Below are 20,627 nucleotides of genomic sequence, written 5' to 3' on the forward strand. Positions count from 1 at the left end.
AATAAATCTGCAAAAATGTCAACGATTCTGTGTTTTTCTGTCAATATGGGTTGCTGTGTGTACATTAATGAGGAAAAAAAATTAACTTAAATGATTTTAGCAAATGGCTGCAATATATCAAAGAGTGAAAAATTTAAGGGGGTCTGAATACTTTCCGTACCCACTGTATATATATATATATATGTATATCACAGTCTTGTTCTTACTTAGTCTTGGACTAAAATATCTAAACATCTTATCTTTTTTAAAATATATAAAAAAAATTCTAAAAAATATATATAATTTTTTTTTAAAAAATGATAAAATAATTACAAAGTTATATAAAATGATTTTGAAACTCTACATCTTCAAAATGAACACACTGTGATTTTTCAGCAAACTGATTCTTAATTGTACAATAATATGGGATTTTGTATATGCAGGTTATGTTTATTGTAAATAAAACAATAATAATTAGATTCATTTGAAGGAATTTACCATTAATAAAGATGCTGCATCCATTGCGTCAGACATGTTTTCTCACTGACACGCCCCAATTCTCGGTTTCCCAGTTGTAATTACGACTTTGTGGTGGCGTTCATGTGCGTTGAGCTCGTAAATACAATCTTTCTGACATGACTTGAAAGCACCTTATTCTATTGTCTTGATGTGTTGTGTAGCACCACCCACTGTGAAATTTCATTGGTCCAAAGTCCCACATTCAGTACTTTGAGTAGAGACAGAACACTTAAAGGGGTCATATGATGCTGCTAAAAAGAACATTATTTTGTGTATTTGGTGTAATGAAATGTTTATGTGGTTTAAAGTTAAAAAAACACATTATTTTCCACATACTGTACATTATTGTTTCTCCTCTATGCCCCGCCTTTTTGAAACACGTAGATTTTTACAAAGCTCATCGGTCTGAAAAAGCGAGGTGTGCTGTGATTGGCTAGCTATCCAGTGCGTTGTGATTGGCCGAATACCTCAAGCGTGAGACGGAAATGTTACGCCCCTCACCATACTGTTGTATTCCCTCAGCGACCAGCACGGATCAGCTCTAGGCATGATGAAGCGGATATCGTCCTCTTTTGGAAGACCAAACAAAGTAGTTTCGCTTTCACAACGAAGCACACAGCGTCTTCAGGATATGGCGGCGGCAACAATACTACAGTGAGAATAAAAGTTATGCCTTCTTTCTTTGCGTGAACATTTGGGCGGCGTTATGCAAATCTTCCCACAGAGCGACGTAGATATGTGGGGGCGTGTTAGAACGAGCCGTTTTAGGTAGGTGTGGCTGACTCTTAACTTTTATAAAGAATATAAAAGTTACTCAGAGCTAATTTTCCCACACCTGAACAGGCCTGTAAACAAGGCAGAAACATCTCAAGTTATGCTGCCTGAGAGATGGGAAACTGCATTCAGCTTGCCATTCGTCAGGATGAGTAATGTTCCTATGCGAAAATTTATGAAACACAAGTAGCATTCATTTCTATGTGGAATGTTTGTAAAAACTAGGGCTTGTCAATCGATTAAACATTCAAATCAAATTAATTACGAAATACACAGATTAATTAACTGAATTAATCACAATATATGCTGAAACATTTAAAGCCATTGTGACAAACATAATAGATTTAGAAGTCATGTACAGAGTTACATGATATTATGTTGCTCTATATGCACAAGCGTGAGATGGATCTATTTGGTCACCAGTTATTTAGTGAGACAAACATCAAGTTTGGGATCATACTGTTTTCTTTCTGAAGTCTCTTATTCTCAACAAGTCTGCATTTTTTTTTTAAATACAGTAAAAATAGCAATATTGCGAATTATTATCACAATTTAAAATGAAGCATGTTTCATTCTGTTTTCTACCTTAATATATTTTAAAATGTAATTCATTGCTGTGATGCAAAGCTAAATTTTCAACATCATTACTCGAGTCTTCAGTGTCACAAGATCCTTCAGAAATCATTCTGATATGCTGATTTGCCGCTCAAGTCACATTTCTTGTTATCAATGTTGTTAATCACAGTTGTGCAGCTTAATGTTTTTGTGTAAAGAACAGCATTTGTTTAAAAGTGAATTATTAAAAATGAAGCCTTTAGTGTCACTTTAGATCAATTTAATGCATTCATGCTAAATAAAGTTTTAATTTCTTAAAAGAAGACCTCAAATTGTTCAGAAGGTAGAAAATACTTTCTTACAGATTTTACATATGTGTCAGAGGTCATGATTTTACAGCATTAATAGTTTTATAGTCTTATTTAGGCCTATTTTTAATTTAACTGCACTAACTCATTAAACTATAGTGAAATCCATTATTTAAAAAAAATCCATAGTAAAATCCATAATTTTCCATTAATCCATTACGTAAATCATTGCACTGAACTGAAATAAGTCATTAACACAAAACTGATTCCACAAATTATTTACACAGAAATTTGCTCTGCTTGTATTTCACAACTTTTATTTTCAACTTTTGCTGCTTTTATCCACATGATTAGTAGAGCGAACAGGAAACGATAAGGAGATGAGGGAAAAGAATCAAGAAATTACGCAAACTTGCACCACCTGCAGGAGCATCACAGTGCAACGTATCAGAAGTGTGGCCTACTGATTTAGCACAAGCATTATGCTGTGGTGCCCATGCAGATGATGCTAGCTTGCGTCCGGCTAGCATTCAGGGATAATGTTTATGAATTTACTGTGCATTGCTCACCATCTTACCTCCAGCTCGCCAGCAGGTTTCTTTTTGAGCTCTTCGCACTTGCGGAATTTGCAGATCTGATGGCCGGTTTTGCGGTTGCGGCAGCTGCTGCATTGTTCGCAGTTAATCCTGCGCCGGCAAGGTGGACACAGGCCGCATCGCTTCCGCTTTTTCTTCCCGTTGGCACTGATGGCCGATGAAATCTCGCTCTGCATCTGCTGGTGTTCCGACGCACCCGTCACGTGAGAGAGCGCCCCGTCGGCGAGGAACACTCCTGCCGGCGTCATTATGAACAGCCCCGGGTGATACGGAAAACTCCCACCCACTCCGCCGTTGCCAAGCAATGGGAAGTCCATCACACTGCCCAGCGAATCAGAAGCCGAGACCGTCTCCATGTCCCCGCCCACACTGACATTGGACGGGTCACTGACAGGAAGCAGCATCCCCGCCCGTCGCAGGAGCTCGGCGGCCTGGGCGAGATGCAGGCCGCTCGGAGAGTCCAGAAGGCCGGATACTAACGCACCCCGGTCCAGTTTGGCATACCCGACTTGTGACCTGTGCTGGCTGGCAGTAGGGTGAGCTTTGACGCCCGCCGCCACCATAGAGCTCTGGGCAAGTCTGTTAGCATTCGCGACACTGGCCACAGCGGCGGCCGAGCAGGTCGCGATGTACTGCGAGAGAGCTCGTGAGTGCTTTAGGCTTTTGCTGAGTGGAGCGCTGATGATACCGCTGCGGTTTCTCCGTTCCACCACCGGGGATGAGTCTTCGTCCCCACAGCAGCTGTCCTGCGCCTCCTCATCCTCTATGGCTCGACTTCCCTCCATGGACCCTCCGCTGGCAGACATGGGCCACGGCGTGAGGGGGAGGGAGAGGGAGATGAGGGAGCTTAGGATGAGCAGGGGATAGAGTTGCAACGTTCCTACGAAGACCGAAGCCAAGATGAGATTGACGCGTGCACAGCAGGAGAATCAGACCACTGAAGCGGCAGTCCACACTAGTTGAGCCTCGAGAACATCTCACGGGTCTGTTCACTAAGGCCTGAGGATCCTAGAAAGGGAAGATAATGCACAGTGAGGTTAAAGCCAGAGTGGTTTGAATAAATGTATGGTACATGCAAAGAGGAATAATTCAGATTTTTCTTATGCTCACCAAGGCTGCATTTATTTGATCAAAATAGAGCAGTGAAAACACTGAAATATTGTTACAATTTAAAAAAAAACTGTTTTCTATTTTAATATATTTTAAAATGTTATTTATTTCTGTGATGCAAAGCTGAAATTTCAGTTCTCAGTGTTACAGACATGATTCTGATTGGGTGCTCAATTATTATTTTTGCCAAATTATTATTAACGGGTCTTAATATTATCATTGTTGAAAACTATTTTCCTGCTCATTTTTTTCTGAATCTTTTGATTAATAAAATGTTCAAAAGAACAACATTTACTTGAAATACGAATCTTCTGTTATTTTTAATCTTATCAACCACAATCTTTTGAATGGTAGTTTATTACAGTTTCCACAAAAATAATAAGCAGCAACTGTTTTCAGAAATATTTCTTGGCTATCAAATCAGCATATTAGAACAATTTCTGAAGGATTGTGTGACACTGAAGACTGGAGTAATGATGCTGAAAATTCAGCTTTGCTATCACAGAATAAATTGCATTTTAAAATATACTAAAATAGAAAACAGTTCTTATGAATTGTAATAATATTTAAAATATTACTGTTTTACAGTATTTTTGATTAAATAAATTCAGCTTTGGTAAGCATAGGAGACTACTTTAAAAAATAAATTAGGTTCCACTTTATTTTAAGGTGTCCTTGTTACACTATTTATACATTTAAGTACTGAGTAATATTTATTAACTACATGTACTTACTATATGGTTAGGGTTAAGATTAGGGTTTGATTTAGGGTTACTTACATGTAATTATGCATAATTAATTGTTATTATAATAGTAAGTACATGTAACATGTAACAAGGACACCTTAAAATAAAGTGTTACCAAAAATTATTCCAAACTTTTAATCAGTAGTGTATATCCAAACCTAAAGAACATGGAGAACACGTTACGTCAGCCTCACCTGTCAACCGCAAAATGAATTATCTGTGTGATTCCTCACGGCACAGCATCACACTTCATCCTTAACTGCTAAAAACCATTTTAACGTATCTAATTCTTCCGAAATAATCATGCCTATAAACAAATCGCATTTTATTTGTTTATTGTTTTGCCCTGCCGAAATAGGCGCAAGTTCATGGTGACAAATAATCTACTGCTCGCTGTGGCCTCATCCGACCCATTTTGATTCCTTAGCCAACATTTATGTTTCAGACATAATATCTGTCCTAGATATCTGATTTAGTGACAATTACACTTTGTTCGGTGTTCTTCCAAGGAACTGAAACTGACTGTGAAGCTCATGGCAAAAAAAGAAAAGATTTTGTGTGGATATTAAATTGGACGGTTTGAGTCTGTTAAATTGTTATATTTCATAACCTTTACGTGCAAAAGCCCGTTCCTTGTGACAGCAATTCCCCTTCAGTGAGAGACCTCTATCAGGGTCCACAGGCAGTCTGTTCTATCACGAAACCGGAATCGTGAGCTCAAGCGCAAAGCCCCTGGGGTGAGCCGACAGTGAAATCAGGATGTCTAGGTGCAAGCTCAGCCGCACTGACGCACGTACACACGCTCGTCAACGACTTAACATTTCAATTAACTGCCAAGCCACAGTAAATCATGCTATTGGTAATAATTAGAGAAAAAAAAATAGTTTAGGTTGTGAGTGACTGCCTATGAAGATGTGGTAACTGGCCATTCATTCATACAAACATGCATGCATGAATGAATGAATGAATGAATGATGCATGTAAGGGAGAGTTGAGCTGGTTGTCACACAGGGAAGTTGTCTCAGTAACTATAAGGTGTTAGATGTTGGTTTCAAATATCTAGTTCAAAATATTTTCATAAAAAATGGGTTGGGGTAAGTTGTCACATGTTTTAAATGGTATAACATAGCAATGTTGGCTAAACAATGGTTTAATACTACTGTACATTTCAATTTTGATGTTTCATTAATTTTGGATTCATAACTGTTTTACTGTGTGACTTTTGTTATTTAATGGCAGATTTCATTGTGACAACCTACCCCATAGTGTGACAACATGCCCCACTAAAGGAGCATGCTGTCACAATAGGTCAACATGTGATAATATCAGCTAACAACAGAGGAAACTTAGCCAGTAATAAAGACTATAAAGTTTGTGTCTATTCAAAAATAAACCTATTCAACATAGTGATAACTAGCCCTGGTCATTCCTTTAGGCTATTTCTTACTAATCTAAAACAAATTCCAATAATTGGTGAATCCTATTGTCTAAAGGTTGATTCAGTCATATTAAATAATATATCTGACCTGATTAAAACCATATGAGGCAGACTTTTACTGTAAATTACCTGCCAAAACACTTCTACAGAGCACTCTATCAGTTAGCAAAACACATGACCATATCAATTACGATTACATCACATCCACATCAAGGAGTCATTATGGGAATAAAAACTTACTGCAGACAGGTAGCCCTCATCTGCAGGTAAACCAAGACAAAAGCTGCATCTACTGAGGGTTTCAGTAAATTATTGACCCAGCTAACAGATAAATACGTTCTTAGCAACAGTTAAAATGTCCATTCAGCAATTGCCTGATGTCAAATGCATGTCAAACATATGAGGCTCACATGCACATGGAAATTGTTGTGTCCAGTATTGCGCGAGCCAGAGGGACAATAGCGCGACATAGAGAGATCTGGACATCACCAGGGAACAATAGCCAAACCTGCACAAATAGCCCAACTGTGGCTAAATAAGATGACCTGCTTATCAAGATCTACATGTTCTGTCAAACAATCACCTCAATGAAACCCTTACTAGATCAATCCCAAACACAGACCTGGATTAACTGCATATATTCAGGTTAGATTATTTAAAGAATATGAATGCAAATGCGCACCACACACAAAAAGTTTGCATGTAACTCATAATGGATTAATAATAAACAGCACATATAACTTGCATTCATACTTACCTCTCTCCAAGAGGAATTCTGAATAATTCAGACATTCCCGCTCGGTAAATCCCTCATCTTTGAATCCAGACAACCAATAAAAACAGAAAATGTCACAATAGTATGTTTACGGTGACCACGGTACAGCTAAACAACAAACAAACAGGCTACCCGTAAATGCAACTATTCCGTGCGCCTATTTGGTTACGCGTGGCAAAGTTGCACCAATGCATCTAATGCATATGGGCAAATTGTCAAGCAGATGTAACGCCGATCATTTAGAAAGTAAAACAAAATCCCTTTTGTCTCATCTCGGTCGATGTGTCTATGGTGACAGCGCGCGGTATGCGCCAACACGTCGCGTTGGTTAAGCACATTCCCTTGTTATTTCACTGCCAACTTATTCGTCTTGGCTGGATGTCATTGTAACTTTGAACAGTCCTCAACAAAGTCTCATTGCCCTCCCTTTGATAAACATAGGGTATCTGCATATTTGCAAACACAGGCGTCTTTTCATTCGCGCCGCTCGTGAGCCGAGGGGAGCGTTCCGACTGTCCGAGCGGTCCGGTGCTCTCACGCGCTGCGGAGATTTATATAAAAGAGAGAGAGAGAGAGAGAATAAAAGGTAAAAGAGCCAAACGAAAGCAAATGCTCACCCGAACTGAATTCGTCTCGCTGTTTCCTTCAATAAAGCCCAAACACCGGCAGATACACGCAGAACGCACTTTGTCCGAGAGCGAGCGCGTGCGCTCCTCCAGCCTCTCGCGTCTCTCTATCCCACCTCCACATCCTCGCGCCCGGAGAAGAACATGCAAACACATTTCATAGATTTTTGGAGCTTCACACAAAAACCGAAGTGGACTTTCCGTCGGGGAAAAAATAAATAAACCTTAAAGAGGTGTGGATGAGCGCGATGTTCTGTCTGCGGTGAGGCTGTCTGTCTCTCTGTGCATATGAGAGCGGAATAATGAATGAAGTATAGTTTTGAGAGGGCTGGACACTCAGCCCATTGTTGACTCCATTCTTAATGGCTGTTGGCTGCGCTCGGGATTGATTTATTATATCAGAACTTTTGCACATTTACGCTTTCCAGGAACTTGGGGCTGATTGATATTTTAATATGCAAAACACGGCTCCACCAATCACTCATCTGAAATATAACCCTGTTGGCTGCTCTGTTAATGAAAATAACATGCAAATTGTAAATAATAATTGCACGTTCATGAAAACTAAATAATAATAACAATAATAAAACAATTATTCCTATTATTATTGGTGTATTTTTGCAATTTGCTATTGTTTGTGGCATATTTGATATAAAACTGAATATTTAATCCGTATTAGGCTATTAATAATTTATGCATTAATTATTAAATCTACATACATTCGTTTTTAGTAATCTTTTATTTTAATGTTATTAATGTATTTTTATGAATGCGTTTAAAATCGACACACTGTATTAGTAATTGTTTATTTTACTTAGTTTTATTATATTAATATTCACTTTTGATTAACTGTTTTATAACTAATGAATATCAAATTAATTTATTAATGTAATTAATAGGAGCAGCTACCCATATTGTTTATAGATTAAGTATAGTTTTAAATGAATTATTTGAATTAATAATAGCTTACTTAATAGTTCATTTATTAATGTATTTAATATGAGTGCCCATAAACTACCCCTAAAAATACATTAATTTCAGTTTCTCTAACAGTCAGCATATAAAGAGTCATTAATCTTTGTGAAGAAATCAAAGGGACTGGACTCTTTACCACAGTCGTCGTGTTTCTCTGTGTTTGATGACTTTCTGTGACCGAGGAGCCGTTGTGCTGTGGGTCCATTTGTCCGTCAGTCCAGTCGCTCGCAGACGCTCCTCCTCGTCGCCTGGAGTCCACTCCACCTCTTGTGAGCGTCCTGTGTGTCTGGCAGGCGGCCAGCTGAAGTGTGGGGAAGTGACACCGCCAGGGCGGCAGAAATTTTCCTCCGTTTCGGGCTTCTTCCCAGTCGCAGACGGGCGAGCGTGCATTGGCTGGAAAGTGGAGCAGCTCGTCAGGGACGATCAATGCGGATCGATCAGCGCGGCGCTGCTGCTGGCTGTGGGTTTGAGGGGGCTGCGTGTTACAGTCCTCCACAATTGCATTAACGGGAAAGTTTAGGCTTGAGTAAAGTGACACTACTTTACGGCTTTACTTCCCATAATGTTTTGTTTTCTTTCATTTATCTGTATTCACAAAAGGCTAAACTCTATTCTAAGCGTATGGGATAAAGTTTTCACTTACAAGACGTTGTGTAGGCTAGGCTATACCATGGTAGTACTGTGAACAGATTAATATACAATGGTATTTAGGCTACATGTCTCTTCAAGGCACTTCAGAAATAGGCCTACCATCATGGTTGTGTCCAAAAATATCGTGATATGGGACTTAGAAATATACTATGATTATTCATATATGTCATGGTATTTACATCACAAAAATATACTAAAAAGTATCATGGTAATGCTACTAACATTTTTTGTACACATACATGGTTGTGCTCAAATGTAGCCTATGGTTGTATCCGTATTCCATTTAAATACTTTTAAGAAATACCACGGTAGTTTTCTAAAACATGGTATCATATCATATGTATATTGCTATATTAATATACAATATTGTTTAAAACACCTACAAAACAGTACCATGGTACTACCATGTTTTTGGACATTCACCATGGTAATACCATTGTATTCTTGGAAGTATAATAGCCCTACAGCTCTTGGAACTCATACTACAACTGTACCATGGTACAGCCACAGTACTTTTTTGTAAGGAATGGCACTCAATAGTATATATTTCAACGAATACCATGGTATTACATCACAGTTGTATCCAAAAACATGGTACTTAGGTAATTTGTACATGAATAGCATATTCACATATCATATATACAAGGCACTTGAAAGTACCTCAAATGTTTTATATAATTAATACATGCATTATAATTTATTATCATTTACAAATATAACTTCTTATATAATTAATATATATATATATATATATATTAAGATGCAAGAAAAAATGAATAGATTTATGCAATAATATTTATACATAAATATATAATAGGCTATATATGAATAAAAAATGATAAACTATAATATACTTATAATCATACTTTTTAAATAAATATATCAATATTATTGTTTTTCTTGTTTTTTCTTTAGCATTTTGTACCAATCAATGTGAAAGTGGACTATTCAGAGAACTATTCCAGGATGCTTGACTTGAACCAGGTTTGTTTGTGAGCTCATTGATCAGACCTTTGGATCCTGAGTTGCATCATACCCTGAGTTCACCCTGGAGGACGTTCCTGTAGTATTGAGCTGGTATATCACTGGAGCACGATGAGACGTCCCTGCTATGTGACAGATAACAGATCATCTCCAAACGAAGCCACATGATAGATCATTAAATTGGGCAAATAAATAAACAAACACTTGCCTATCCTTGTGGCCACATAATTCCCAGATAACTTTGAGACCTCAGCCCCCCTCCTCTCTGAGCTGGGGGGGATTGTGTGGTGGTGAGTGGGAAGAGGGGGGTGGATGAGGACGTTGGATTAACGTCACATGGTTCTCTCTGGCAGCCAGACACATGACCCGCTCCACAGGAGGGGATAAAACCCACTTGAAAGACGACGGCATAGAGACCGAGGGAGAGGAGAAGGGAAATAAAAGAGAAAGAGATGGAGCAAACGTCCGGTTTTCTCAGACACTGAGGAATGCTGTCGGCCTGCTTCTCGAACACAGAAATTACCTGTGGTTTTGGGCACCATGTTGTCAGAGCTTCCTGTTCTTCAATGACTAATATCTCCAGCCCCCCATCCACATACTATTTCAAAAATATTTATTAGACAAGGAATAACCTACAGACTGTTAATAGTCTTGTTATTGGTCTCTCTTTCACAAGCAATTTCTTTTTTAGAGATTGGTTTAGAGACTTTACTCGTCCCATGCCAATTGTGCTTCGGAGATGAATTATAGCTAAAATTGTGCGCGTATTTCAAGAGAGTTATGCTGGTGTTTTTCTAAGCAATTAGACATGCAATTTTCACATAGCAGATGATAAAATGGTGAAAATTTTGTAGATTTACATTGAAATAGGCACCGGAATTCGGCAAAAATATATCTCACTGATTACCATCCTTAATAATCGTAACAAACAGGTTTCTGTAATACGGCCCTAGAACTGTCAAAATGTAAGACTTAAAGGGGTCATATGATGCCCATTTTCCACAAGTTGATATGATTCTTTAGGGTCTTAATGAAAAGTCTGTAACATAGTTTGGTTAAAATTTCTCAATGGTAGTGTAAAAACACCTTTTTTACCCTGTCAAAAACAGCTCTTTTCAGATCAAGCCGTTTTTGTAGCATTTCCCTTTAAATGTTAATGAGCTCTGCTGACCCCACCCCTCTCTTCTGAGCCACTCTCAGAGAGACTGTTTACTTTAGCCGCATTCATCGTGAAACTTGCTAATTAGCACATTATTAGGAAAGGCGATTTGCAAAGATTCATTACAAAACATTATACTCACTTCTTCTGTAGATGAGGCTGGATCATGAATGATTCGCGTGAACATAGACAGATCGGGGGAGCATTCCCTTCAGAAACAAACGAAATACACTGCCAGTTCAGCGGCTCAGATGTCAGGAGTAAATGACGACTGCTATGTTTGTTTTGATCACCTAGCAACACCCTAGCAACCACCCACAACATGATATCAACAACTTAAAACACTGTATCAACCCCATTTCAGTACTTTAGGATCACTGTGCCGAGTTTTGTAACAAAAAAAAAACTTTTTACTTGGCGTGCATAAATACATTAATACTAGTATAGGTGCCAATCACACAGAATGCATGTGTATTTTTATTTATATATTAATTATTTTTAAATTATTTTCCACATACTGTATATTATTGTTTCTCCTCTATGCCCCGCGCGTTTCGTCCGGACGGATCCGACGTTTTGGGAACCTGAAACTGCTATTTTTTTATACCAGGTCCCAGAGTGGGTAAACTGAATACGACACCCATGCGTTTTTTTGTGTACAGCCAATCTGTATATTTTGTGCAACAATTATGTCATCACCCCACGTCTGCAAGGTTTATGCACATGCTCCAAGTCTTTAAGCTGTCATATGGTCATGTTACAATGTGCTCCTCAGATGTTACAATGTACCCCACCTATGGGGCATGTTGTCACATCTCACTTCCATTCTTTTGGGGTAAATAAAAAAAAAAGTCCTGAAACTGCTATTTTTTTATACCAGGTCCCAGAGTGGGTAAACTGAATACGACACCCATGCGTTTTTTTGTGTACAGCCAATCTGTATATTTTGTGCAACAATTATGTCATCACCCCACGTCTGCAAGGTTTATGCACATGCTCCAAGTCTTTAAGCTGTCATATGGTCATGTTACAATGTGCTCCTCAGATGTTACAATGTACCCCACCTATGGGGCATGTTGTCACATTTCACTTCCATTTTTTGAGGGTAAATAAAGAAAAATTTATACACCGTAATTATGAAACAAAGTGACGTATTTGTACTAGACAAGTGTAAAAATACTGTGGACAAAAAAATTATACTCTGAACCCCATGTGGATTTACACAAACTAAGAAAGTCAAAAAGTGTTACATTGTGCCCTGCTCTCCCCTATTTCTTGAGATGACGCCGTGTTTACGGATTTTTTTTTAGAACAAAGAAAAAAAGATCGGATAGGGAAAGCTCTGGCTTCATGTGGATGAGTCAAGAAGGCCCTTTACCAATAGTGAAACATCGCTTACTCAGGTCACTTATAAACCAGTCAGCTTTAAAGGGGTCATATGATGTTGCTAAAAAGAACATTATTTTGTGTATTTGGTGTAATGAAATGTGTTTATGTAATAAATTCACTAACGTGACCGCACCTCTACACTGTAGAAAGTAAATGCACAGCACTTTTAAGCTACATAAAACAGCTAAATATAAAACATATCAACATAAACCCACTAAATAACAGTTCGTGGGTATATATACTTTAGAACTGACTATAAATATTTAAAAAACACCGAATAACTTCTTAGTAAACATGCAAGATTGGGGTGTCCAGCATTTAAAAACCAATATATGTATAAACCTCACTTCCTGCAGAGCCAAAGAGGTGACGCTGCCTCAAAATCCCTTCAAAACAAACTCAAGAACATTGAACTGATATAGTGGCTCTATCTGGTGGCTATAAGCGGAACAGCAGCAGGACGATCTCTGATTTCCTGTGTTTTGCAGCAGAACAGGAAGCTAACGTGACCGCACCTCTACACTGTAGAAAGTAAATGCATAGCACTTTTAAGCTACATAAAACAGCTAAATATAAAACATATCAACATAAACCCACTAACTAACAGTTCGTGGGTATATATACTTTAGAACTGACTATAAATATTTAAAAAACACCGAATAACTTCTTAGTAAACATGGAAGATTGGGGTGTCCAGCATTTAAAAACCAATATATGTATAAACCTCACTTTCTGCAGAGCCAAAGAGGTGACGCTGCCTCAAAATCCCTTCAAAACAAACTCAAGAGCATTGAACTGATATAGTGGCTCTATCTGGTGGCTATAAGCGGAACAGCAGCAGGACGATCTCTGATTTCCTGTGTTTTGCAGCAGAACAGGAAGTAGAACACATTATCTCCCACATCCTCTTTTAAAGATCTGGCTGTTATAACCCTGCTTACTGAAAATAGAGCGTGAAAACCCAACCCTGACAAAATGACACAAGGGTGAACATTTCAAATTACATTTATTCAAAATGTACATCTTCATCGTACAGCAAAATACACATGGTCTCCGAATTACACATCATGATAGAAATTATATTTCTATGCTGTTTTTAAATGGAACCTGGTTTAGTTTTACACCTAATATAGTAAAAAACTACACAAATGTTCAAGTCATAATTACCAAAATGTTCATCAAACTGTGCGTAGTAGTTCTGACCCCCTCTCATCCACATTCGTCTGCATTGTAGTGCCAAGTTATTTTTGAGTACATTTAAAGCACATTTAAATGATATGGTTTGTGTTAGAGGCAGAGAGGAAGACCAAGTGTAAAACTGCATGTTTACAGGAAATACAGTATGTTTGCTGATGCATGTCTGCAGTGCTACAGGAAGCCCTGGTGTGAATGAGACGCATTAACATTGAGAATTACAGTAATTGTAATATTAAATCCTCATCCAGTGCCTCTCATCGCCAGTGGATGGAAAACACTGATGCAAACACACACACTCACTGAGTATTTAGGGGGTTTTCTTCTTAATGATCAGAGGTCCGACATTATCACCAGTTTCCTCATTGTGTTTGGTGTGTGTGCCGTCACAGTATGGAAACTGTCCAGGGAACAAACAAATACATACAATTCACAACCACACATGATGATCATTCAGAGAGTGTGATGGCGTATCTGTACGCTTCCTGCGGTTTTAATGTTTAAACTTTGCATTGGTACGTCTGCAGGAAGCTCTTCTAGATCACTATGGTGCTTCAGGATATGACAAACAGTGACATGAGGGTGCATAAATGAGAGAAATAACAATTCTGGGGGAATTATACCATTAACCCTGTAAAGCCTGACATATGGAATAATGGCCAAAAAATAAATAAATCACCATTTTTAAATGGAACAGTGTATTGAACCTTTAGAGAAAAGTCTGCATATGTATTTTTTTGTTGTTGAATATCATATTTGATACATCAGGATTTTGTATGGCTAATATAATATGATATAATGAGATTATGGAGCTCACACTTGAGGAAGAAGGAAAAAAACACCTCCATGTTATTCAGAAGTTCTAACTGCAAAAAAATTATTTTCTTCCTTATTATTTTTGTCTTACTTTCCAATCTTAAATGAAGATACAATTAAGAAGCAAAATTACACACGTGAACATGTTACAAAACATTGTTTTTTGAAAATGTTATCAAAATTAAGTGACTTTACGCATAAAACAAGACAATCAGTCTGCCAACGGGGTTAGGAAAATAAACTTGTTTTTTCTTTGAATTAAGTTTATTTGTCTTGGCAGACATTCTTTTCTTGTTTTAAGCATAAACTAAATTTTAATCAATTTTTCAATGTTATATCTATGCAAGAAGAAATATCTTTGTATATCTTTTTTACGATAAAATTAAGCAAAAACATGCATTTTGGTGAAGATGTTATTTATATGGCTAAAAAGTAACTAACTTTTATGTAAAACAATTATTTTTTTTCATAAAAGTATAACAGACTACTTACATAAAATGCTTATAAATATCATTTGTCACTCCTAATAATATGTCTTAGTAAGATGATATTTAAATGCTTAATTTTATGATCAAACACTGTAGTTTTTAATTGTGGGGCAAAACATGTAATCAAATGCAATACAATGACGATTAAGAGATGAACAAATAAACGTTCCTCAAAAGCCTGATATTTGATATTCATATTTTAACATGATTATTAATTGTTTTAGTCCATCAGACGTTCATCTTGAAATATTTCTAACAATATAAAAGCTATATTGATATATTAAATATTTCACAGCAAAAAGAAACGTGTAAAACATCCTGAAGGGGGGTGTTTTAAAATGATACCAAAAGGCCTTTTACTTGCTAAATACGTACAAATTAACATTCAGACAGAAGACATGTACAAGATTGTTTATAACAGGCTTTTCAGTTTTCAGTTTCAGTAAAGTTTTAATCTTGTTAATAATTTAGAGGCCTTAAAATTCATGTATCAAATTTTTAAAAATGGTTCATACAGATGATCTCCAAACAGGCCATTGGGATGAAGAATAGCCACACCATCCTATTAATATGAACTCAGACACGTGATCCACTGAGTTTTCACTCACCTTCTTGGACCTCCAGCAGCGGCAGTAGACGGCCTTGTTGCCGATGTCCTCCATGTCGAAGCTGTGCACTACTTTGGGGCTGTCTTTGTTGACTGACATGTTGACCCTGCTTTCGGGGCTGCTCTGTGAACTGAAGTAGCGTGTCAGCAGGTAGGTGCTCAGAGCCGCGGCCACTGCAACGGGAACGATGGTGATCAGCTGATCTGTAAATGTACACATGAGGAGGCGCTCGTTTTTGACAGGGCCGTTAGCTTCCTGCACACTAATCTATGAGAATTGCTATTTTCTAGAAAATATTTAGTTTAATCTTTGGGTCAAGCCCAGCCATGTTGAAACTCGATTTTGGACATGATAACCTAGGTGGTTATTAAATTCCTTTTGTTTTTCTATCTAACTCCCTTTTGGAATTTTTCTCAATTCCATTTTAATGGATAATATATATGTTAGTAATCAAAAAGCATTTCTAACTATTTGAAATTATGAAATGTAAACAAATTTAACAAAAATGGCCCCATGGAATCTATTTTTTTCTTCCAAATTCTGTTTTATTTTTCCCAAATTCCATGCTTCCTGTTTTCTGTTTTTCAGTAGGCTAATTTCTTGAAAATTTTTAAGTAATAGTGCTTTTCATATATGAACTTGAAAATGGGCAAAGCACTTAGGTTCATTTCCAAGTTCAGAGAAAAGTAACCTTGCATTTGACATCGATAAAAAGTCCTATTAAGGACAAAAAACATAATTGTTAAAACATTTCACAATATCCACTTGCCCAAAACCATACTTCATAATTTTTCCCCCCACAACAGTTAGTGTTTCCAAATGTTATTTGTAACAATAAAGGCTTTGTTTAATAAAATACATTTGTTAAAATGTCTTTAAAAAAACATGATTCATCCATTATGTGTCATTTGGAAATTGTGCCTTTATGAAAAATTACAATGTAAATTTGGTCCTCCACACCTGGAGAAAAAAACTTACACTGTTATAACTATAACTAATAGTAACGTCATTTCGACAGTGGCTCTCATGCAGCTTATATTAAGCAATTATTTCACAGGTCTGAATACCGCATTACCTCAGCATTAGAAATAAGTGAATCTTCAACTCAGAAAATAAATCTGAATACTAGTTTGTGGTCATATTCTAATTTCCCTGGTTCCAAATCATTTATTCAAACCTATGATTTTCTATCTTCAGTATCACTCATTTATATATTTCTATTTCATACAGCCTGATCCAATAGCGCCATTTAATTTCTATATTATTATAAGAAAATCGACATGAATTTAAATTTCACTGAAACACACCCGGTAGTTATTAATTAACAGCTATACAACCAAAGCAATACTGCCCTTTGGAACAAACTACTTTAGACAAAATAACTTTACAATTTGATATCAGAAAACCAACAAACTCAGTGTCCAAACAACAGAAACACAGTCTAGTCTACAGCCTTTAAATCAAATCAATGATTTGCAAATAAATATTACATGATCTGTAGCACACATTATGCTTATACAGCTTTAAATGCACTATAAAACACATGCAGTACAGAATAAAAGTGTTTATTGACATTATGGGGTGTATTTATGTGTCTGGTCTTCAGTGTCATGTGAGCTAAACCCATGAAACTTAATCAGCACTAAAATATAGTCACGACATACTGTATGTCAACACAGATACAGACTGGCTAAATCCAAAGAGTCTTTCATCTCAGACTGTAAATCCTGGTCAGGTGAGAAGGATTCACTCTGACTCTATTAATGGTAGTCCTACTGATTTCCGCGAATCGGTTCTTGAGAACGAATCGTTTCGCAATTCTTTAACGTCATCAAGTGATCACTGACATCTCGTCGTGGCATATTATAAAGCTAGACTAAACTGTCATACAGTTATTAAGTTGTAAACGTATTTTAACACGTTTTTTATTTGTGAATGTGGACGAATCGTACAGACAGATTCGGTTCAAATGATTCATTTAAAATATTCGACTCAAAATAACTTTTAGTTCATCGCTGTGTTTCCCGAGATATCAAAACAATTGAGTTTGTCAGGCTCATGATCTGCGCATTACAAATGCTGCAGAGAGACATGGCAACAAGATGCAGCTTTATTTCCTACTAAAACAGTGCATTCATTTAAATATCCGAAATGCATTATCAATCTATCCAAAAAATACCTATAAAAGGTTTATGTACAACTTGCTGCTCAAAAGTCCCTTGCAACTTTGTTTTACTATAGTACAGTAACTGTGACAGTGGCTGTCATGAGGCACATATTAAACAATCATTGCACATTTGTTTTCTATCAAAAGAACCACCAAATGGACAAGCAGAAGAGATCAGAGAAATGTTCCTTTATCACCAGAGGTTTCGAAAGACTTGAGGATTAAAACCCCAAGATGACAAATTTTCTCACATGCAGTGTTTACAACAAGACCTGCATCACCTGTTTAACAAACACATCAGGAAAAACCATGCAGACACAAAGCATTTCAGACTTTAGTAATCATTTTATTACACAGTTTTAATCAACACACAAAGCTCAACGAGCCTGTCAGGAAATTAAATATACAGAAGTTTGTCTGTGAGGAGTTTGTGTCCTCTCACCCAGGGACCCAATCGAGTCTGGCTGAACCATGTTAGCATCTAATTCAACAAGAGCAGGAAAATGAAGAAGAAGAAAAAAGCAACCTAAGAGTTACAAGGGTGGTTTGGGGGAGACAGAAGAAAAAACAAAACAAAACAAACAAAAAAAAAAACAATAAGATGCATGTTATAGAGACTGCTTTAAATAACTGGTCCGAAACCCTCCATGTGGTGAATGTCGGTGAAGTTGGTCATGGCTAAGGAAAGGGGTAGAGACAGTCTTTGCAATGACAAATGGAAACAAAATATATATATTCATAGTTTTCAAGTCCATTAGAATACTCCGGAGGAGAGGACAGGTTGTCCATTTTCTTTTAATTAACTGCTATGATTTTAAAAGAATTCCTTATAGATTTTATACAAAAAGATAGCCAGCATACCCCTCCCTTCTCTGCATTAAAGAAATAAAGAAAAAACAACAACTTCCTGATCCAATGTACAGTTGGAAGCCCAGGAAATGGAAATGAAAAAGTATACTGTAAAAAAACATATCCCTCTATGTCCAGACTATCACAAACTGCAGGGAGAAAACAAAATGATAATAATATAGCCCTCCCTTTCCAGTTCTTAAAAACAACAAGGAATGCTTTTAGAGCCATAAACATCTTCTACAGCAAAATTGATATGGACTGATCCTAAGCAGCGGGTACGTCGCAATAGCAACGGAGAAGGTAAAGCAGGAGCTGTGGAGTGGAGGTTTGCATTTGGGGAGGAAAAGGGGCTACAGTTGTAGTTTGAGTATGTACACCATGGCTGCCAGAGGGCTAAGAGTGGGGGGGGTGCTCTGGTGAGGGGAGGCGTGGCTTAAAGAAAGCACTCCAATGGAAACCAACAAGATCTGTTTTTTTCTTAAGCTTTTTTCTTTATCTTTTGAACGTTCAAAATCTCCCCTAACCTTAAGATGGAGAGCTGTAATTTTCTCCCATCATGATTCTAACTCCAAAACTACATCGCATACTTTTGTGTCCATTCCCGAGCTATTCTGTTGTACCTGTGAAGGAAGAGAAATAAAAACATTACCATCGTATGTCAGAAAGGCATCTGCATGACACATACGCTCTTAAAAATAAAAACTCCAAAAGCAAATAAAAGAACCATTTTGGTTCCCCAAAGAACCTTTCAGTGAACAATTATTAAAATAACTATTATTTTCCTAGTGTGAAGATTTTAAATATCTAAATCTTTTTTCACTACATAAAGAACCTTTTGTACAATAGAAGGATTCCAGTAGGGCCTTTCGCACCGCCGGAACTGGGTGCGATTTTAGTACTGGACTGCCTTTTTCGAGAACTAAATTAGCTCCTACTCCGGAGCAGGGTCTAACCAGCACAACTGGTACTAATCGTGACGTAAGTAGACATTGATTGGCCAAACGCGTACGAAAACGCCCTCATCCGCCATGATTTAAAACGCCGTGTAAACATACTGTAAACATTGTGTCAACTTATTTCACAAGTATGGAGAACAGCGATAGATGGACGGACGCTGAAGTGCAGGCACTTGTAGCAAATGTAGCACTGCCAGTTGTCGTTGGTAGATTCTTAGTCCTCCTTTCCATTCTTTCAATCGCTTTACGTATACGTCGACTTTCCATGTCCATTATTGTGAATGGGGGTGGGTCATATGACCCCGGTATGGGGTGATACCGGGGGTCACATAGCCTATTCCTACATTACTTGAAGCTCCTTGATGGCTAATGTCAAAATCGTAATTGCACAATGTGCAAAATGCTAGACTTCATGTTAAATAGTTTTCATAGGTTAGTACTGAGTCTGCACTCAGTTTGTGATATTCCTCTTACACAGTCTTTTAGAGTAAACAGTAGGAATATGCAACAATACAGTTAGCCCAAGGTTCAATAAATACCTCAGTTTTTTTTAAACACAGTTTTCAGTTTGGTTCTGATGGTTTGGCACAACAGATTTCTTTTTAGGGATTTTAAATGCTATTTAAAAAAAAACTAACTCCACTATACTTTAAGTAAAACTCCAGTACATTGTTGTACACTGTAGAAAGACATGGATTATCACATGTCTACCTTAAATTTATTTTGAGAGAAGTATAATTTTTATAGATTGGCCATTATTTAGTGCTATGAACACGTAATGTCGGTTTCATTCATACTGGATAGATACTAAAGGGTGCCCCTGCGCAGAAAGTCCACATATGCATCACCAAAGAAATAGAGCTCACGACTCGAGGAAATACCATACACCTGTTTCCTCATCTCAGCGCACGACTCACGGACACACAAACAGAGCCAGTTTGGAGAGAAATACAAAAAAACAC

At 37.3% G+C, this 20,627-nt stretch overlaps 3 protein-coding genes across 3 annotated transcripts in view; all 3 read right to left on the reverse strand.

The window, feature by feature from the left end:
• cxxc5b (CXXC finger protein 5b) overlaps positions 1–7,753 on the reverse strand; it is a 15,168-nt gene extending 7,415 nt beyond the window's left edge. The window contains exons 1-2 of the mRNA XM_016449445.1: positions 7,418–7,753; positions 2,713–3,739 (exon numbers count right to left, since the gene is read on the reverse strand). Coding sequence (XP_016304931.1) covers positions 2,713–3,537 — 825 coding nt within the window. The 5' untranslated portion in view covers positions 3,538–3,739; positions 7,418–7,753. The remainder of the gene's footprint in view (positions 1–2,712; positions 3,740–7,417) is intronic.
• A 5,848-nt stretch (positions 7,754–13,601) lies between these two features.
• LOC107660163 (CDGSH iron-sulfur domain-containing protein 1) lies at positions 13,602–15,924 on the reverse strand. The gene is made up of 2 exons (XM_016449401.1): positions 15,691–15,924; positions 13,602–14,178 (listed from the first exon to the last, which is right to left on the reverse strand). The coding sequence occupies exons 1-2, from the start codon at positions 15,907–15,909 to the stop codon at positions 14,089–14,091; spliced, it is 309 nt and encodes a 102-aa protein (XP_016304887.1). The 5' UTR covers positions 15,910–15,924; the 3' UTR covers positions 13,602–14,088.
• A 3,279-nt stretch (positions 15,925–19,203) lies between these two features.
• Positions 19,204–20,627, reverse strand: part of LOC107660164 (ubiquitin-conjugating enzyme E2 D2-like) — a 7,373-nt gene continuing 5,949 nt past the window's right edge. The window contains exon 7 of the mRNA XM_016449403.1: positions 19,204–19,329. Coding sequence (XP_016304889.1) covers positions 19,284–19,329 — 46 coding nt within the window. The 3' untranslated portion in view covers positions 19,204–19,283. The remainder of the gene's footprint in view (positions 19,330–20,627) is intronic.

Source organism: Sinocyclocheilus anshuiensis, unplaced genomic scaffold (genome assembly GCF_001515605.1).
Source record: "Sinocyclocheilus anshuiensis isolate Anshui unplaced genomic scaffold, SAMN03320099.WGS_v1.1 scaffold888, whole genome shotgun sequence".
Classification (NCBI taxonomy): Eukaryota; Metazoa; Chordata; class Actinopteri; order Cypriniformes; family Cyprinidae; genus Sinocyclocheilus; species Sinocyclocheilus anshuiensis.